Genomic DNA, 14,256 nt, shown 5'->3' on the forward strand with positions numbered 1-14,256 from the left:
CCTGAAAACCATTTACTTTCTTTTCACTGAGCACAGTACATTTCCACCCTTGTCCCTCCACTCAGGTCCACATATCCCAAAACACAGCAGGCTATAAAAGTCCACAATGCATCTATGACCCGCTTCCTTTTGAAATAAAGGGGCAAAAAGAGAAGGAAGGAAGAAAATACATTTCTAAATTTAATTATCAGGTGTGGAATGTATCAATAACTTGGAAGAGATGTGAGAATGTTTCAACATCAAAAAGGAAATCTACAAAATACAGAAACAGGCTGTCAAAGGATATTAAACAAAACTAAATGTTCAATCAGCAAGGATTCTGCACAATAAATACTATTTCTGCTTCAGATTTAAGCTGATATCGATCAGCTAATGAAATGTGGTCAAAAGACTGTCATTTTGGTCACTGTTGTTTAAAAAAACAAAATAAAGCAGCCCCGCCCACACTGCTGGAAAAAAGCTTCTGACATATGCACTAAACTTGTTTACCAGGCCACCTCTTAATAAGAGAAATGCTTTGCAACTTGACTAGGGTTATGTAACTATTTTGCAATGTGTTATCAGTTTAAAATCATGTTTATTTACCTCCCTAGTTTTAACACATAGGTTATTCTTCTATAAGGTCAGGTGGCCGTAATAATAGCATGTTTCCAATTTTATTCCATCATTCAGAACTTCCCACAATAAAACTTTAGCCATTAATTTTATCTACTTTTCCTCTAAATTTTTTAAAAGATTATATGATATTGACATGTGACAAATTAACTTCTTTAAATAGCTCTGTTCCCAAAAACATGGTAGTAAAGGTATAAATTTGATAGTGACAACTTTTATAGCAAAACCTGGGTACCACAAAATATACTGCAGTTCACAGACATGGAAAAAATCCAATTTCAGTTTCAAGGTGGGAACCCAGTGAATCCCTTCCCCTGCTGTATTTTCAAGCAATTCACCACCAACTTCTGGCTTCTTTTTTAAGGATTTTTTTTAAGGATTTTATTTTGCAAGAGAATCGCCAAAGTCTGCAAGGTAAACTAGGATCCCTAAATGAAATACTTCCCAGGGATAAATAACTGGCAATATAGTGGAAAGAGGACTAGGAATTTAGAGACCTCATCTGCACTACACCCCACTCCATCACTTAGACATGATTGGCTAGATTTTTTTTGTTGTTGTTAATGTTCAAGCTCCCCCTTTAGAAGAGATGTTCACTGAAAAATGACAAGGAACTGAACTTTTCTTAAAGAATGGGAGCTGCCTCGGGTCTACACCAAACAAGATTTAAACCTGGGGTTCTTGCTGTAGGGCAAGATCTGCCCTGAACAACCATTACTCAAACTTCAGTCCTCAGCAGCTAAAGATACTAGAGGCACTAAATACGTGAATACCAGTTTCGGGGGGGGGGGTGGGGGTACAGCCTAGAGAAACAGAGTATCAAAGATTTTTTTATTTAATTGTAAGTGTTTAAACGTTTGGAAGTTTAAACACTTCAGCTAAACAGCAAGGCGGTCCAGTGTTTCTAAACCCGAATTACTTTTAAGGTAAAACGAGCCATTCTGCCCACATTCTGTATCAAGCCGTTCCGCGGGCAGAGTTGAAAGACGACCACATCGCACACCAGCACGCAGCCAGTCAGAGGGGAAGGCAGGCCAAGCCCAGCGTGGGGAGCCGCTCCAGCAGCACTCGCCCCACGCCAAGGTCCCACACCGCACGCTCCCTCCCTCCACCCCGGGTCCTCCCCAGTTCCCTAGGTCGGCCCCTCCCCCCCCGTTCCTCCCCTCCCCCACAAACCCCTCGCTGTCCCCGCGTGTCCTAGCTCCCTCAGCCCCAACTACGGCCCCTCAGCCCAGGGTCTCCTCAGCTGCCAACCTCTTCAGCCCCTCTTCCTTTGGAGGCGCCCCAGCCCTCCTTCCTACTCACCGGGGTTAGCAGCAGTCGCCGCCATGGCCGCAGATGCCACTGCCGTCGCACCACCCCCCTCCCCAGTGGGAGGAGCCGCCGCCACCGAACTGGGGGAAGGGGGAGGGGAGAGCCACTCCCCAAACGCGGTACCCTACAGCCGCCACCGCTACCGCGGAATCTAAGATGGCGGCTGCGGCAACCCTCCCCCCCCCCCTTCGGCCTCAGCCCCTGCGGAGCACAAGACCCCACCCACAGAGTGGGTGGAGTCATTCGCCGAGACCCGCCTGCTCGGGGAAACTGGCGAATAGAAAACGCCAAGAGGTAGGGCCGGCCACTGTGCCTGCCGGTTCATTGGAGGAGGGGCCCTGGAAAAGAAGTTCCAGCTGTCTCTCTAATTCCCGCCTCCTGTGCGTCAGAGGTCAGTGATCAAGTGACGTCAGTGAAAAACAATTTTACTAAAAAGCTTCGCTAAGTGGTGGTTTCGCTGGCTGACCGCTGTGCAGACGATTGGTTTTGTAAATCTTTAGATTCTCTAATGCTTGAACGTTACCCAGTGATTTGTAATCCTTTCTAGAGGTGTTTGGTTTTTTTTTTTTTTTTTCTCCTTTAAGGATCTTTTCCCTGGTGGAAAAAGTTCAATAATTTTTGAGTGCTTGCTATGGAACTGGTAGTGTAAAAGGATCTGGGCATTTAAGGTCTGGTAAGGGAGATAGATACCTACTGCGAAAACGGAAGGCAATGTATGCAGAAGTGAGTGGGATGACTTCCTTTGGTCAAACTTAGGGACATACTGATGGGATTTAGTAGGGAAGTGCTAAGATGAGGACTGAACAAAATTTTTTAATAATCGGAAAGCATTGAGCATTCGCTCCAGAAGCTGTCCAAACTGTTTTTATGTGTATTTACTCATTCGGTCCTCACAACACGTGATTTAGATTCTATATTATTTACCATTTTGCAGATAAGGGAAACAGAAGCAAGAGATTAAGCAAGTGATAACAACGAGTAAGTAATGGTGTGCGAGGCAAACTGGAGAAGTTTGACTCCAGGGACATGTTTTAGCACTACAGTTTTAGGCTCACCTACATATCTTCACAAATTGTTTAATATAAATTAGATTCGAATTTTAACAGAAACTCCGTCATGCTATTGAGCATCGTTGCATTCTTATAGTTAGATATTGATAATACAAGGGATTACATTGATCCATTTCTCTCGTTTAGTGTAACAGCACAGTTTATCTTAGCTGAGGTAGCTTACATAATTTGTATATTATTGTTTACATTTGTTAATTATTTTTTCTTTGTTTGCTATTTTGTTGTGTGGTATTCCAATTCATCATAAAAGAAAAATCATCCACTCAAAAGAGTATATTGAAACATAAGAAGTAGTGATAAAAAAAAAAGTCACAAGTACAGTAATTTCAATTCAAAATTGTGTAGTAAAGCTAGGGGCATCTGGGTGGCTCAGTTAGTTAAGTGTCTGACTTAGGCTCAGGTCATGACCTCAAAGTTCCTGATTTCAAACCCCAAGGGTTCCTGAGTGGGAGCCCCACATTGAGCTCTGTGCTGACAGCTCAGAGCCTGGAGCCTCCTTTGGATTCTGTGTCTCCCTCTCTGCCCCTCCTCAGCTGACACTCTATTTTCTTTCTCTCTCAAAAAATAAATAAACATTAAAAAAAAAAACAGAATCAAATTATGTAGTAAAGACAGCCAGCTATTAAACAGATCGCAGTTTAGGGGGCACTTGGGTGGCTCAACATTTAAAGCAGCCAACCCTTGATTTTGGCTCAGGTCATGATCTCGTGGTTGATGAACCAAGCCTGGTTTTGGGTTTCTATGCTGACAGCACAGATACTGCTTGGGATTCTCTCTCTCCCTCTCTCCCTCTCTGCTCCTTCCCTGTACACACACAAGCTCTTTAAATAAATAAATACATAAATACATAAATACATAAATAAATAAACATTTTTAAAAGTCTGCAGTTATATAGACTTAAGTTTTTGTGCCTTTTCAGGTGGTAAGTTCATCCAAGCAGCAATAAATAAATGAATAAATAAAATGTAATAGAAAATACAACTATGAATAACTAAACTGGATTTTATTGGGCCAGCAATCCATTTGTCTATTGCCTGCTACATTTTGGCTGTTAGGACTTTTGTCAGTGACTCAAAAAGCCATCAAAGCTTTCAGTCATATTTGAACCAAATACAATGACCTCATTGCCATGTAAAATGTATTTTTGCTCCAGAATGAATGCAAAATAATGTTTTCCAGTATGAAATAAATGAATTTGTGGATAAAAAAGATCAAGTTACATCCCTGGTTTAAAAATGTCAAAAGTCATTTTGTGTCAGCAATGCTTGTACAACTAGCTACAAAGTTAACAACATGGGAATGCAAGCTGGGGCAGGTCACGCTGGAAAACAGTATGGAGGCTCCTCAAAAAAACTAAAAATAGAACTAACCCTACGACCCAGAAATTGCACTACTAGGAATTTATACACGGGATATAGGTGTGCAGTTTTCTAAGGGACACACGCACACCCCCATGTTACGGCAGCACTATCAACAATAGCCAAAGTATGGAAAGAGCCCAAATGTCCATCGATGGATGAATGGATAAAGAAAATGTGGTATGTATATACATATATATAATTTATTTATTTATACACACACACACACACACACTCACTCACACACACACACACACACACACACACACAAAATGGAGTATTACTCAGCACCAAAAAGAATGAAATCTTGCCATCTGCAACTACGGGATGGAACTGGAGGGTATTATGCTAAGTGAAATTAGTCAGAGAAAGACAAAAATCATAAGACTTCACTCATATGAGGACTTAAGAGACAAAACAGATGAACATAAGGGAAGGGAAACAAAAATAATATAAAAACAGGGAGGGGGACAAAACAGAAGAGACTCATAAATACGGAGAACAACTGAGGGTTACTGGAGGGGTTGTGGGAGGGGGGATGGGCTAAATGGGTAAGGGGCACTAAGGAATCTACCTCCTCAAATAATTGTTGCACTACAGTCTAACTAGTTTGGATGTAAATTTTAAAAAATAAAAATAAATTTAAAAAAGTTAACAACAATGTTTTGCTTAGAGAAAGTTTAAACAAGCTAATTGGCAAAAATCCCTAATCAAATACCACACAGAATCATGGTATAGAGGCATGAAAGGGCAAGATTAGCCCTGTACTTGCTAACAGTGGACACCACCAATGTACATAATATGAACCGTTTCACAGCATATATGCAGCACATAAGGAAAAATGCCCAGAAACTTCCTGTTAGGATTATCATTCAAAATTAAAGTTACACTAATTCTAAAAGACATATGCACCTGTGTGTTTATATTTGCAGCATTATTTGCAATAGCCAAGATATGGAAGCAATTCAAGTGTCCATGGACCTATGAATGGATAAAGATGTGGTATACAATGGAATATTACCATAAAAAAGAATGAAATCTTGCTATTTGCAACAACATGGGTGGATCCAGGGAATAAAATGCTAAGTGAAATAAGTCAGTCAAAGACAAATACCATATGATTTCACTCATATGTGGAATTTAAGAAACAAACAAATGAACAAAGAAAAAAAAGACTCAAAATAAAGGACAAACTGGTGGTTGCCAAAAGGGTTGGGGTGGGGGGGAGAGAAGTGAAATAGGTGAAGGAGATAATGAGTACACTTCCTCTGATGATCACTGAGTAATGTATAGAATTGTTGAATTACTGTATTGAACACCTGAAATAACACTGTATGTTAACTATACTGGAATTAAAAAATAAATAAAAATTTGTTTAAAAATAAATAAAATCATATATATTTTATACATTGCTAAAGTATATGTCATAGTAAAGATAAGAAAAAAGACACTTTTGAAAGGATGCACAGAAAACCATTACCTATACTTAGTTCCAGGGCAACAAATTGGAGTCTAAATGGGAGAAACTCTTAGTTTCCACTGAATTTTTTTGTAATATTTTGAAAGGTAAAAAGCTTATATGTAGGTCTGGAGAATGCTAAGAGAAATAAAAACACTGACACAGTAAAAAAGAAAAAAAAATTGAAGTTGCAGAAAAAGACCTTTTCATTTAGAAAAACTTTCATTTAACAAGGAATTATTTTGGGGGCGGCTGGGTGGCTCAGTCGGTTGAGCGTCCGACTTGGGCTCAGGTCATGATCTCACGGTTTGTGGGTTCAAGCCCCACATCGGGCTCTGTGCTGGCAGTTCAGAGCCTGGAACTTGCTTGGATTCTGTCTCCCTCTCTCTCTGCCCCTCCCTCACTCATGCTCTGTCTCTGTCTCTCAAAAAATGAATAAACGTTAAAAATAAATAAAGGGGCACCCAGGTGGCTTAGTCGGTTGAGCATCCGACTTTGGCTCAGGTCATGATCTCACAGCTCATGAGTTTGAGCCCTGCGTCAGGCTGTGTGCTGACAGCTCGGAGCCTGGAGCCTGCTTCAGATTATGTGCCTCCCTCTCTCTCTGCCCCAACCCAGTCGTGTTCTGTCTCTGTCTCTCTCAAAAATAAATAGACATTAAAATAGTAAATAAAATAAAAAAAATAAATAAAATAAAATAGAATTATTTTGTGAGGTGGAGAAAGTCTGAAAAAATATCTTGGGATCAACACTGATAGAGTTGTAGCCTTGGGTGAGGGAAGGTCATTATTTCTACAAAAAAGAAAATGTCAGTCCACTTTCTGTTTTATTCAGGGAACAGTTGGTAGCCAAGGAGTAGTTCTCCTGAGCCTGCTTAAGTATAGAACAAATTAGTAAAAACTGTAAATATAGTAAAATAGCATCCAGTGAGCATAATCTTTGAAAAGAAATGGGTAAATGTTAGAAGACTTTTTTCTGCAGTAAAGTAAGGGGCAAGTAATGGCGAAGATGCTGTCACAAGGGCTGGAGTAGAATATCCCTTTTCTACTATACAGATAATACTAACAAAAAGCATTTTTTCCAAGTAGATTTATCTGAGCACCGTTTTCAGTATTTTCACTAACTTGAATTTATGACTTCAAGTTAAAAATGCCATGACTTTTAATCTTAAGAACAAAGTATCAGGATTTTGTAAGAAAACCAGACAGTTGTGCAAATGCCTTGACCACCAAGAGTTTATGATTTCCCAATATATGATAATTTTATTTCTTCACTGGAGAAAAAAAAAAAAACGAATGACACATTATTGAGCATGTTTTAACCACATCAAAATGTCACAACTGAATGGGGGGAGAAAAACTTTTCAAAGTTGAATGTAACCCATACAACTAAATACAACTCCTGCTCTCTCCCAAATTGAAACATTCCACTTTTGAGGTTGCTGTATGCTGTATGCCCTTCTACACATGTCCTTCAGTTAGAAACCCTACATCAGGGCACCTTGGTTAAGCAACCCAACTGGCTCAGGTCATGATCTCACGGTCCTGACTTTGAACACCACGTTGGGCTCTGTGCTGAAACCTCAGATCCTAGAGCCTGCTTTGGATTCTGTGTCTTCCTCTCTCTTGACCACTCCCCCACTCATGCTCTGTCTGGCTCTCTCTCTCTCTCAAAATGAATGAACATTTAAAAATTAAAAGAAACTCTACATCATACAAAGTCCATGTTAGATAAAAACCATTCATTCAGAATGACCTGATGATAGCCCACTCATTGCAATATCTGACAACCCACTGTGAATTCAGATTTTCTAATTCTAGTAGAAATGAAAATCTAAGAAGTGATTAAGAAATACCTGGGCACCTGGGTGGCTCTGTTTGGTTAGGTGTCCTGACTTTGGCTCAGGTCATGACCTCACAGTTCACAAGTTCAGGCCCCACATCGGGCTCTGTGCTGACAGCTCAGAGCCCAGAACTCACTTTGGATCCTGTGTCTCCCTCTCTCTCTGCCCCTCCCCGCTCACGCTCGCGTGCTTGCACACACGCTCTCTTTTTCTCTCTCCCAAAAATCAACACTGTTAAAAATTTGTTTAAAAAATGACCTATTGCACATGTTTTCAGCTTACCGATATTAAAGTTACTATTGCTACTATTAATTTTTTACCTGTTACAAGTTGTTTTGTTACCTTGATAATGATGGCAAGGCAGTTTTTTAATTATTTAAAATGGTGATCTGCGGATGCACCAGTTTTAGTGTCTCCAGATATAGTTACCAGATTTAGCAAATAAAAATACAGGTTGCCTAGTCAATTTAAACTTCAGATAAATGACAAATGACTTAAAAAATTTTTTTTAACTTTATCTATTTTTGAGAGAGAGAAGAGAGACAGAGTGCGAGCAGGAGACGGGCAAGAGCGAGGGAGACACAGAATCCAAAGCAGGCTCCAGGCTCCAAGCTGTCAGCACAGAGCTCCATGGGGGGCTCAAACTCACAAAATCATGACCTGAGCCAAAGTCTGATGCTTAACTGACTGAGCCACCCAGATGCCCCACAAGTGACTTTTTTTGATAAAAGTATGTTCCAAATGTCGCATAGGACATATTTATGTGTTTTTAAACATTCATCTTTCATCCAGAAACCCTACTCTTGGAGGTTAAAATTTTAAGGAACACTGATCCAGGTTTTTTGCAGGGGTGGGGGGGGTGGAGACTGCAGGCAGAAAATCCACTTAGGTAAGTAGCTACTGCAGAAACCCAGGACAGCAATTACAAGGATCTGACACAGGTCAATGAAACTGAAAAGACAATGATTGCCACAAGTACCGTTTTGACAAATAATCAAAAAGGTTTGCCATGGAACTGTACGTGTATGGAATGAAGGAAGCTGTGACGTCAAAAGAAGGATTTGGGATAATATCAATAACAGAGATAGGGGCTAACTGGAAGCTCAGGTTTGTTCTGTTCATATTTATTTTTGGATTGGTTGGTAGGACAGCCAGGTAAAAAGCTTATTAAGCATATGAAATCATAGGGCATCTGCCCAAAAGAGAGGTTGGGACCTAGATGTAAACTTCACCAACTGCAAGACACTGTGGTTTCATAGAATGCTAGCACCTTAGTTAAAAGAGAGAGCTAAAGGACACAAAAAATGCCTCAAGAAATGCCTGTTTCAGTCTGAGGAATGTCAACTATTCAAGATGGAGGCAGAGGTCAACAAGATGAAACTGATGTTCCAGAAAGCTGACTCTGATCCAGATTACATTCAGTACAGACCAGAATGAAATCAAGACTAATCATCCTGAGTCAGCAAGCAAGAAAAATCCAGTTACACTCTTAACGGAATCATTAGCAATAAAGTCTCAGTATCAAACTTTGCATGCATGCTTTAAGCCATTAGCTGTTGGGCAGAAAGACTAAGAGCTGTGTTTGTGCCACTGTCCTTAAGACTACGACCATAATACAAGAACTACAAAAGCAAACAGACTTGGAGCTGTCACTGTGGACTAAAAAGAAAACTGTGGCAGAGCAATTAAAATCTCACATGTCAGAGTTATGAAGAAATGGACTTGCCAAAGAGAACTCTCATGGAGAAGATCCATTCCAGAAAATTTTAGGAAGATGTCTTTTCAGCACTTGATGACTAGAGGTAGGGGGATGGGAAGGAGATTTGGCTTGACTGATTGGATAATTGATGCCTTTCACAAGATAGGGGAACATAAGAAGGGCAAAGAGTAATCAATAAAGTTCAGCTGAAAGGATGGGATGGGAATAAAGGGATTTTAAAAATATATGCACACACAGGGGCGCCTGGGTGGTTCAGTCAGTTAAGCATCCAACTTCGGCTCAGGTCATGATCTCATGGTCCGTGAGTTTGAGCCCCGCGTCAGGCTCTGTGCTGACAGCTCAGAGCCTGGAGCCTGCTTTGGATTCTATGTCTCCCTGTCTCTCTGAGCCCTTCCCACCCCCCCCCCCATTCATGCTCTGTCTTTCTTTGTCAAAATAAGTAAACATTAAAAATTTTGAAAAATATATGCACACCCACTTAGTCTTATAATTTCAGACAAGGAAGTTTAACACTATTTGCATCTGTTTTTGTATAATTGGGATACCATAGATGTCTTGGCCTACTGTAAGAGAATATTTATGCACCATTTATGCAGTCAAACGTGAATGGCCATGCTTTGGAAATTAAAGGATAGAAAGAAAAAAAAGAAAGAAAGAGAGAAATGCCTATTTCAGACGATGGAAGAAGGAAGAGGCAATCTGGAAGAAGCAAGGCAATGAAGCAAAAGGAATTTCGAGATAAAAGATTTTGGGCAATAGCATCACGTGTTCAGAGATGAGGATGAGCAAATCTAAGGAGAGTAGATGCAGCAGAAACCATAGTGAGTGAGTGAGAGTGTACAGAAAGTGAGTAAACGTAGTCAGATAGCTGGCATACAACACCTTTTCAAGAAATATGGAGGCACCTCGTGACTCAGTCGATTGGGCATCTGACTTGGGCTTAGGTCATGGTCTCACCGTTTGAGTCCAAGCTGCTGTCAGCACAGAGCCTGTTTCTAATCCTCTGTCTCCCTCTCTCTCTGCCCTTCTTCCACTCACATTTTCTCAAAAATAAACATTTTAAAAAACACTAAGAAATATGGCAATGAAGGGGCACCTGGTGGTTCAGTTGGTTAAGCGTCCAACTCTTGATTTTGGCTCAGGTCATGATCTCACGGTTCATGGGTTCCAGCCCCACTCTGGGCTCTGTGCTGACTGTATTGAGCCTATTTGGGATTCTCTCTCTCTCTCTCTCTCTCTCTCTCTCCCCCTCCTCTATGCATGTGAACACTCTCCATCTCTCCAAATAAATAAAAACTTGAAGGAAGGGAGGAAGGAAGGAAGGAAAGAAGGAAGGAAGGGTGGAAAGAAGGAAAGAAAGAAAGAAAGAAAGAAAGAAAGAAAGAAAGAAAGAAAGGCAACGAAGGCAAAGTAATCAGATGGTAGCTGGGATGGGTACGTAGAGTACAAATAGAAAAGTATGTCTACAGACTGAGCTTGTGAAAAGCGTTGCAAATTAAAGATGAAGAAAATATGTAGCCTGAGAAAACAAGTAAGACCTGGTGCTGGAGGAGACCAGCAGATAGGTTAGGCCGCATATGGACATAATACTCTCAAAAAACCAAGGCACATTTTGCTGAAAATGTGTAAACATTTTGAAGTGGAAGAAAGAGAGGTGTTGACTCATACGCAGTGGCTTTGATGCTCAAAGAGTTAATAGGTCAAACTTCTGCTGAGAACAAAAGGTAGAAATGCTGTTGGTTCTAGCTACAGAGCTGTGGGTAATTTGGGGAAGTGTATAACTAAGAATGTATACATAAAATGATGGTCTACTTCTCTGAGACCCTAAAGTCAGAAGGCATAAATGTTCATGAAAATACAGAGCATTGTTACTACTTGGTCTGCCAATATCAGAAGCCAGAGGTAAGGAAGTAAACTGAGGAATTACCCAGGATTAGAGAACAGGTTGACAAATTAGGTCAGTATCTTGGGGGTGGGAGATTCTAGAGCTGCAGAAGGAGATGAGACTGGTCAGGGAAACAAGAGAAGCTCAGAGAGGTTATGGGGCTGGCAGCAGAAAGGTTAAATTCTGGAAGCTGATGTTGATAGCACCTTCAAATGTGAGGGAGTGGGAGTGTCAAAGGATAGAAACTGAGAACATATATCACAAAAGTAAAAATATATTGTCAGTATGTGCGTGTTTATGTATATATATAACCTTTAAATCAATGAATAAGAGAGGAATAGCCAATGACAAGAAGAGAAAGGATAGGTACAGGATATCTGAAAGTGATGTACAAACAAAAATTCAAATACCATACTAATGAGGGAACTGCAAGGGTTTTTTTTTATGTTTTTGTTTTATTGTGTGTTTTTATTTTGAGTGAGAGAGAATGAGAGGACAAGCAGGGGAAGGGCAGAGAGAAAGGGAGACACAGAATCCAAAGCAGGCTCCAGGCTCTGAGCTGTCAGTGCAGACCCCAACGCAGGGCTCAAACCCACAAACCGCGAGATCATGACCTGAGACAAAGTCAAATGCTTAACTGACTGAGCCATCCAGGCGCCCCAGAGAAATGCAAGTTTTTAAAAACTGAGATGTTGTTTTTGCCTGTTAGCTGGACGAAATTTCAAAGATTGAAAGTAACTATATGGTGACACTGGAAAAAAAAACACTTTCATATATTTGTATATTACAATAACCTTTCTAGTGTGTGACTTGGCAATACCTGTTAGTATTCCAAATATTCATATCCTACAACCTAGCATTATATTTTTACCATTTTGAGGAATTTATCTCACAAAAACATTTCCACAAGTGCTCAGAAAAATATGTGAGAGGATACCCATTGCAATGTTGCTAAGAAATTTGAGGGGCTCCTGGGTGGGTCAGTTGGTTGAGCAACCAACTTTGGCTCAGGTCATGATCTCACGGTTTGTGAGTTTGAGCCCCTTGCCGGGCTCTGTGCTGACAGCTCAGAACCTGGAACCTGCTTTGAATTCTGTCCCCTCTCTCTCTGCCCCTCCCCATTTGTGCTCTGCTCTCAAAAATAAATAAGTGTAAAAATAATTAAAAAAAAAAAAAGAAATCTGAAACAACCCAAATGCCCACTAATAGTGAAAAAAAAATCAGGGATATGTATGTAATGGAGTACCTACATACTTAGCAGCCATTAAAATGAATTAAGTTGATCTAAATGTATTAAAATAGAAAGATGTCCAAGGTATATTATTAAATGGGGAAAAAAGCATAAAATGAGCATTATCTTGTAAATGATAATAATTATAATAAATATAGAAATTAAAGCTGGAAAAAATCCACTAAACTATTAATAGTTTGTCTCTGGAGCATAGGATTAATAGGAGATTTCTATCTTTTGGTACATATTTCTGTAATGTTGAAGGACATCTATAATTATAAAAAAAAACAGAAATATGCAGCAATTTTGTTTTAAGGTCCATCACTAAACAATGGTAGCTGTCATAATGAGCAGCAAAGCCTGGTTTGTTTCAGACTTTAGTTTTCCTACCCTGAAAACTGAGAGGTAGTACCCTCACCTCTCCCACACAATTTGTGATTGTATGGTCAGGGGCAAGAGAAATTTGGAAACAGAAAATTATTTTATTTTATTTTTCTCCAAGAATTAGTGACAGATTATTTTCTTCAATAATATTTTAAATGTTTATTTATTTTGAGAGAGAGAGACAGAGATAAGAGTGCAAGTGGGGGAAGGGCAGAGAGAGAGAGAGAGAGACAAAGAATCCAAAGCAGGCTCCAGCTCTGAGCTGTCAGCACGAGCCTGATGCAGGACTCGAACTCACAAATTTTGAGATGGTGACCTGAGCTAAAGTCCGACTCTGAACCGACTAAACCACCCAGATCCCCCCCACCAAATATTTTTAAATTGCTACATTTGGAATTTGGAAACTCCAAATTTAAATTGCTACACTTAGAATTTAAATTGCTACATATTATTTGGAAAAATAAAAGTGAGAGCTGGGACCATACCTCATTCTCCATTCTGTCCCCAGCATCTAGCAAATGACTGACAAATTATTGGCATTCAGTAAAATTTATTAAATATAGCACCTCTTCCAGAGGAGTTACTTTTCTAAAGGTTGATAATATTTTGAAAATTTGTCTAATACTCAATTTTTTGAGTAGATAATATGTACATGGTACAATATAAACCACCCAATTTCTCATCTTGAAGCCACAGAATAATTCTCTCCAGAAATATTCTGTATATTTATAAGCATATGTAAATACAGATAGACAAGTTTGCACGAGAGCGTGCATGCACACACATACATACACCCTATAAACGTTTTTTTTTTGTTTGTTTGTTTTTGTTGTTGTTGTTTTTGAGAGAGAGAGACCGAGACAGCACAAGTTGGGGAGGGGCAGAGACACGGGAGACGGAGAATCCCAAGCAGGCTCTGCTCTGTCATGCCGCCGAGCCCCACGCAGCTACCAGGAGATCATGATCTGAGCTGAAACCAAGAGTTAGAGTCTTAACTGACTGAGCCACCCAGGCACCCCTAAAAGTTTTTTGATGAACCAAATAAAACCTTAGAGGAAATAGTAAATTTCGCTATATATGAACACATGTAACACCTAATACTAAGTAAAATAGTTTAGACTTTTCTGATTCAAATGTTCTAAGTAAATTCTTTTTGAGAAAAAGCAGATTTTTGAGCTTCAACTGATCTTGTTGGTAAATAGTTCCCAAACTTGAGCATACATTACAGTCCCCCTAGAAGGGCTGGTTAAAGTTTCTGATTCATTAAGGCATGGATGAGGGTCCAAGAATTTGCATTTCTAACAATGTCCCACATGTCACCGCTAAGCCAGAGAACCGTTGCAGAGACCAAAAAGCTGGCTCCTGACCCATCTTCTA

The 14,256-nt window shown here is 40.0% G+C and overlaps 1 protein-coding gene and 1 pseudogene across 4 annotated transcripts in view; one reads left to right on the top strand and one right to left on the bottom strand.

The window, feature by feature from the left end:
• Positions 1 to 2,104, bottom strand: part of ARNT (aryl hydrocarbon receptor nuclear translocator) — a 77,985-nt gene extending 75,881 nt beyond the window's left edge. For 3 of the 4 annotated variants that reach the window (XM_030327770.2, XM_030327768.2, XM_030327767.2), the window contains exon 1: positions 1,921 to 2,094. In XM_030327770.2, the coding sequence (XP_030183630.1) occupies positions 1,921 to 1,945 (25 nt within the window). In that variant the 5' untranslated portion in view covers positions 1,946 to 2,094. Of the gene's footprint in view, positions 1 to 1,920 lie in introns of all 4 variants that reach the window. The other variant, XM_030327769.2, reaches the window with a different exon arrangement.
• Positions 2,105 to 9,012: 6,908 nt separating this feature from the next.
• LOC115521725 lies at positions 9,013 to 9,371 on the top strand (annotated as a pseudogene).
• The last annotated feature ends 4,885 nt before the right edge of the window (positions 9,372 to 14,256 follow it).

Source organism: Lynx canadensis, chromosome C1 (assembly GCF_007474595.2).
Source record: "Lynx canadensis isolate LIC74 chromosome C1, mLynCan4.pri.v2, whole genome shotgun sequence".
Lineage (NCBI taxonomy): Eukaryota > Metazoa > Chordata > Mammalia > Carnivora > Felidae > Lynx > Lynx canadensis.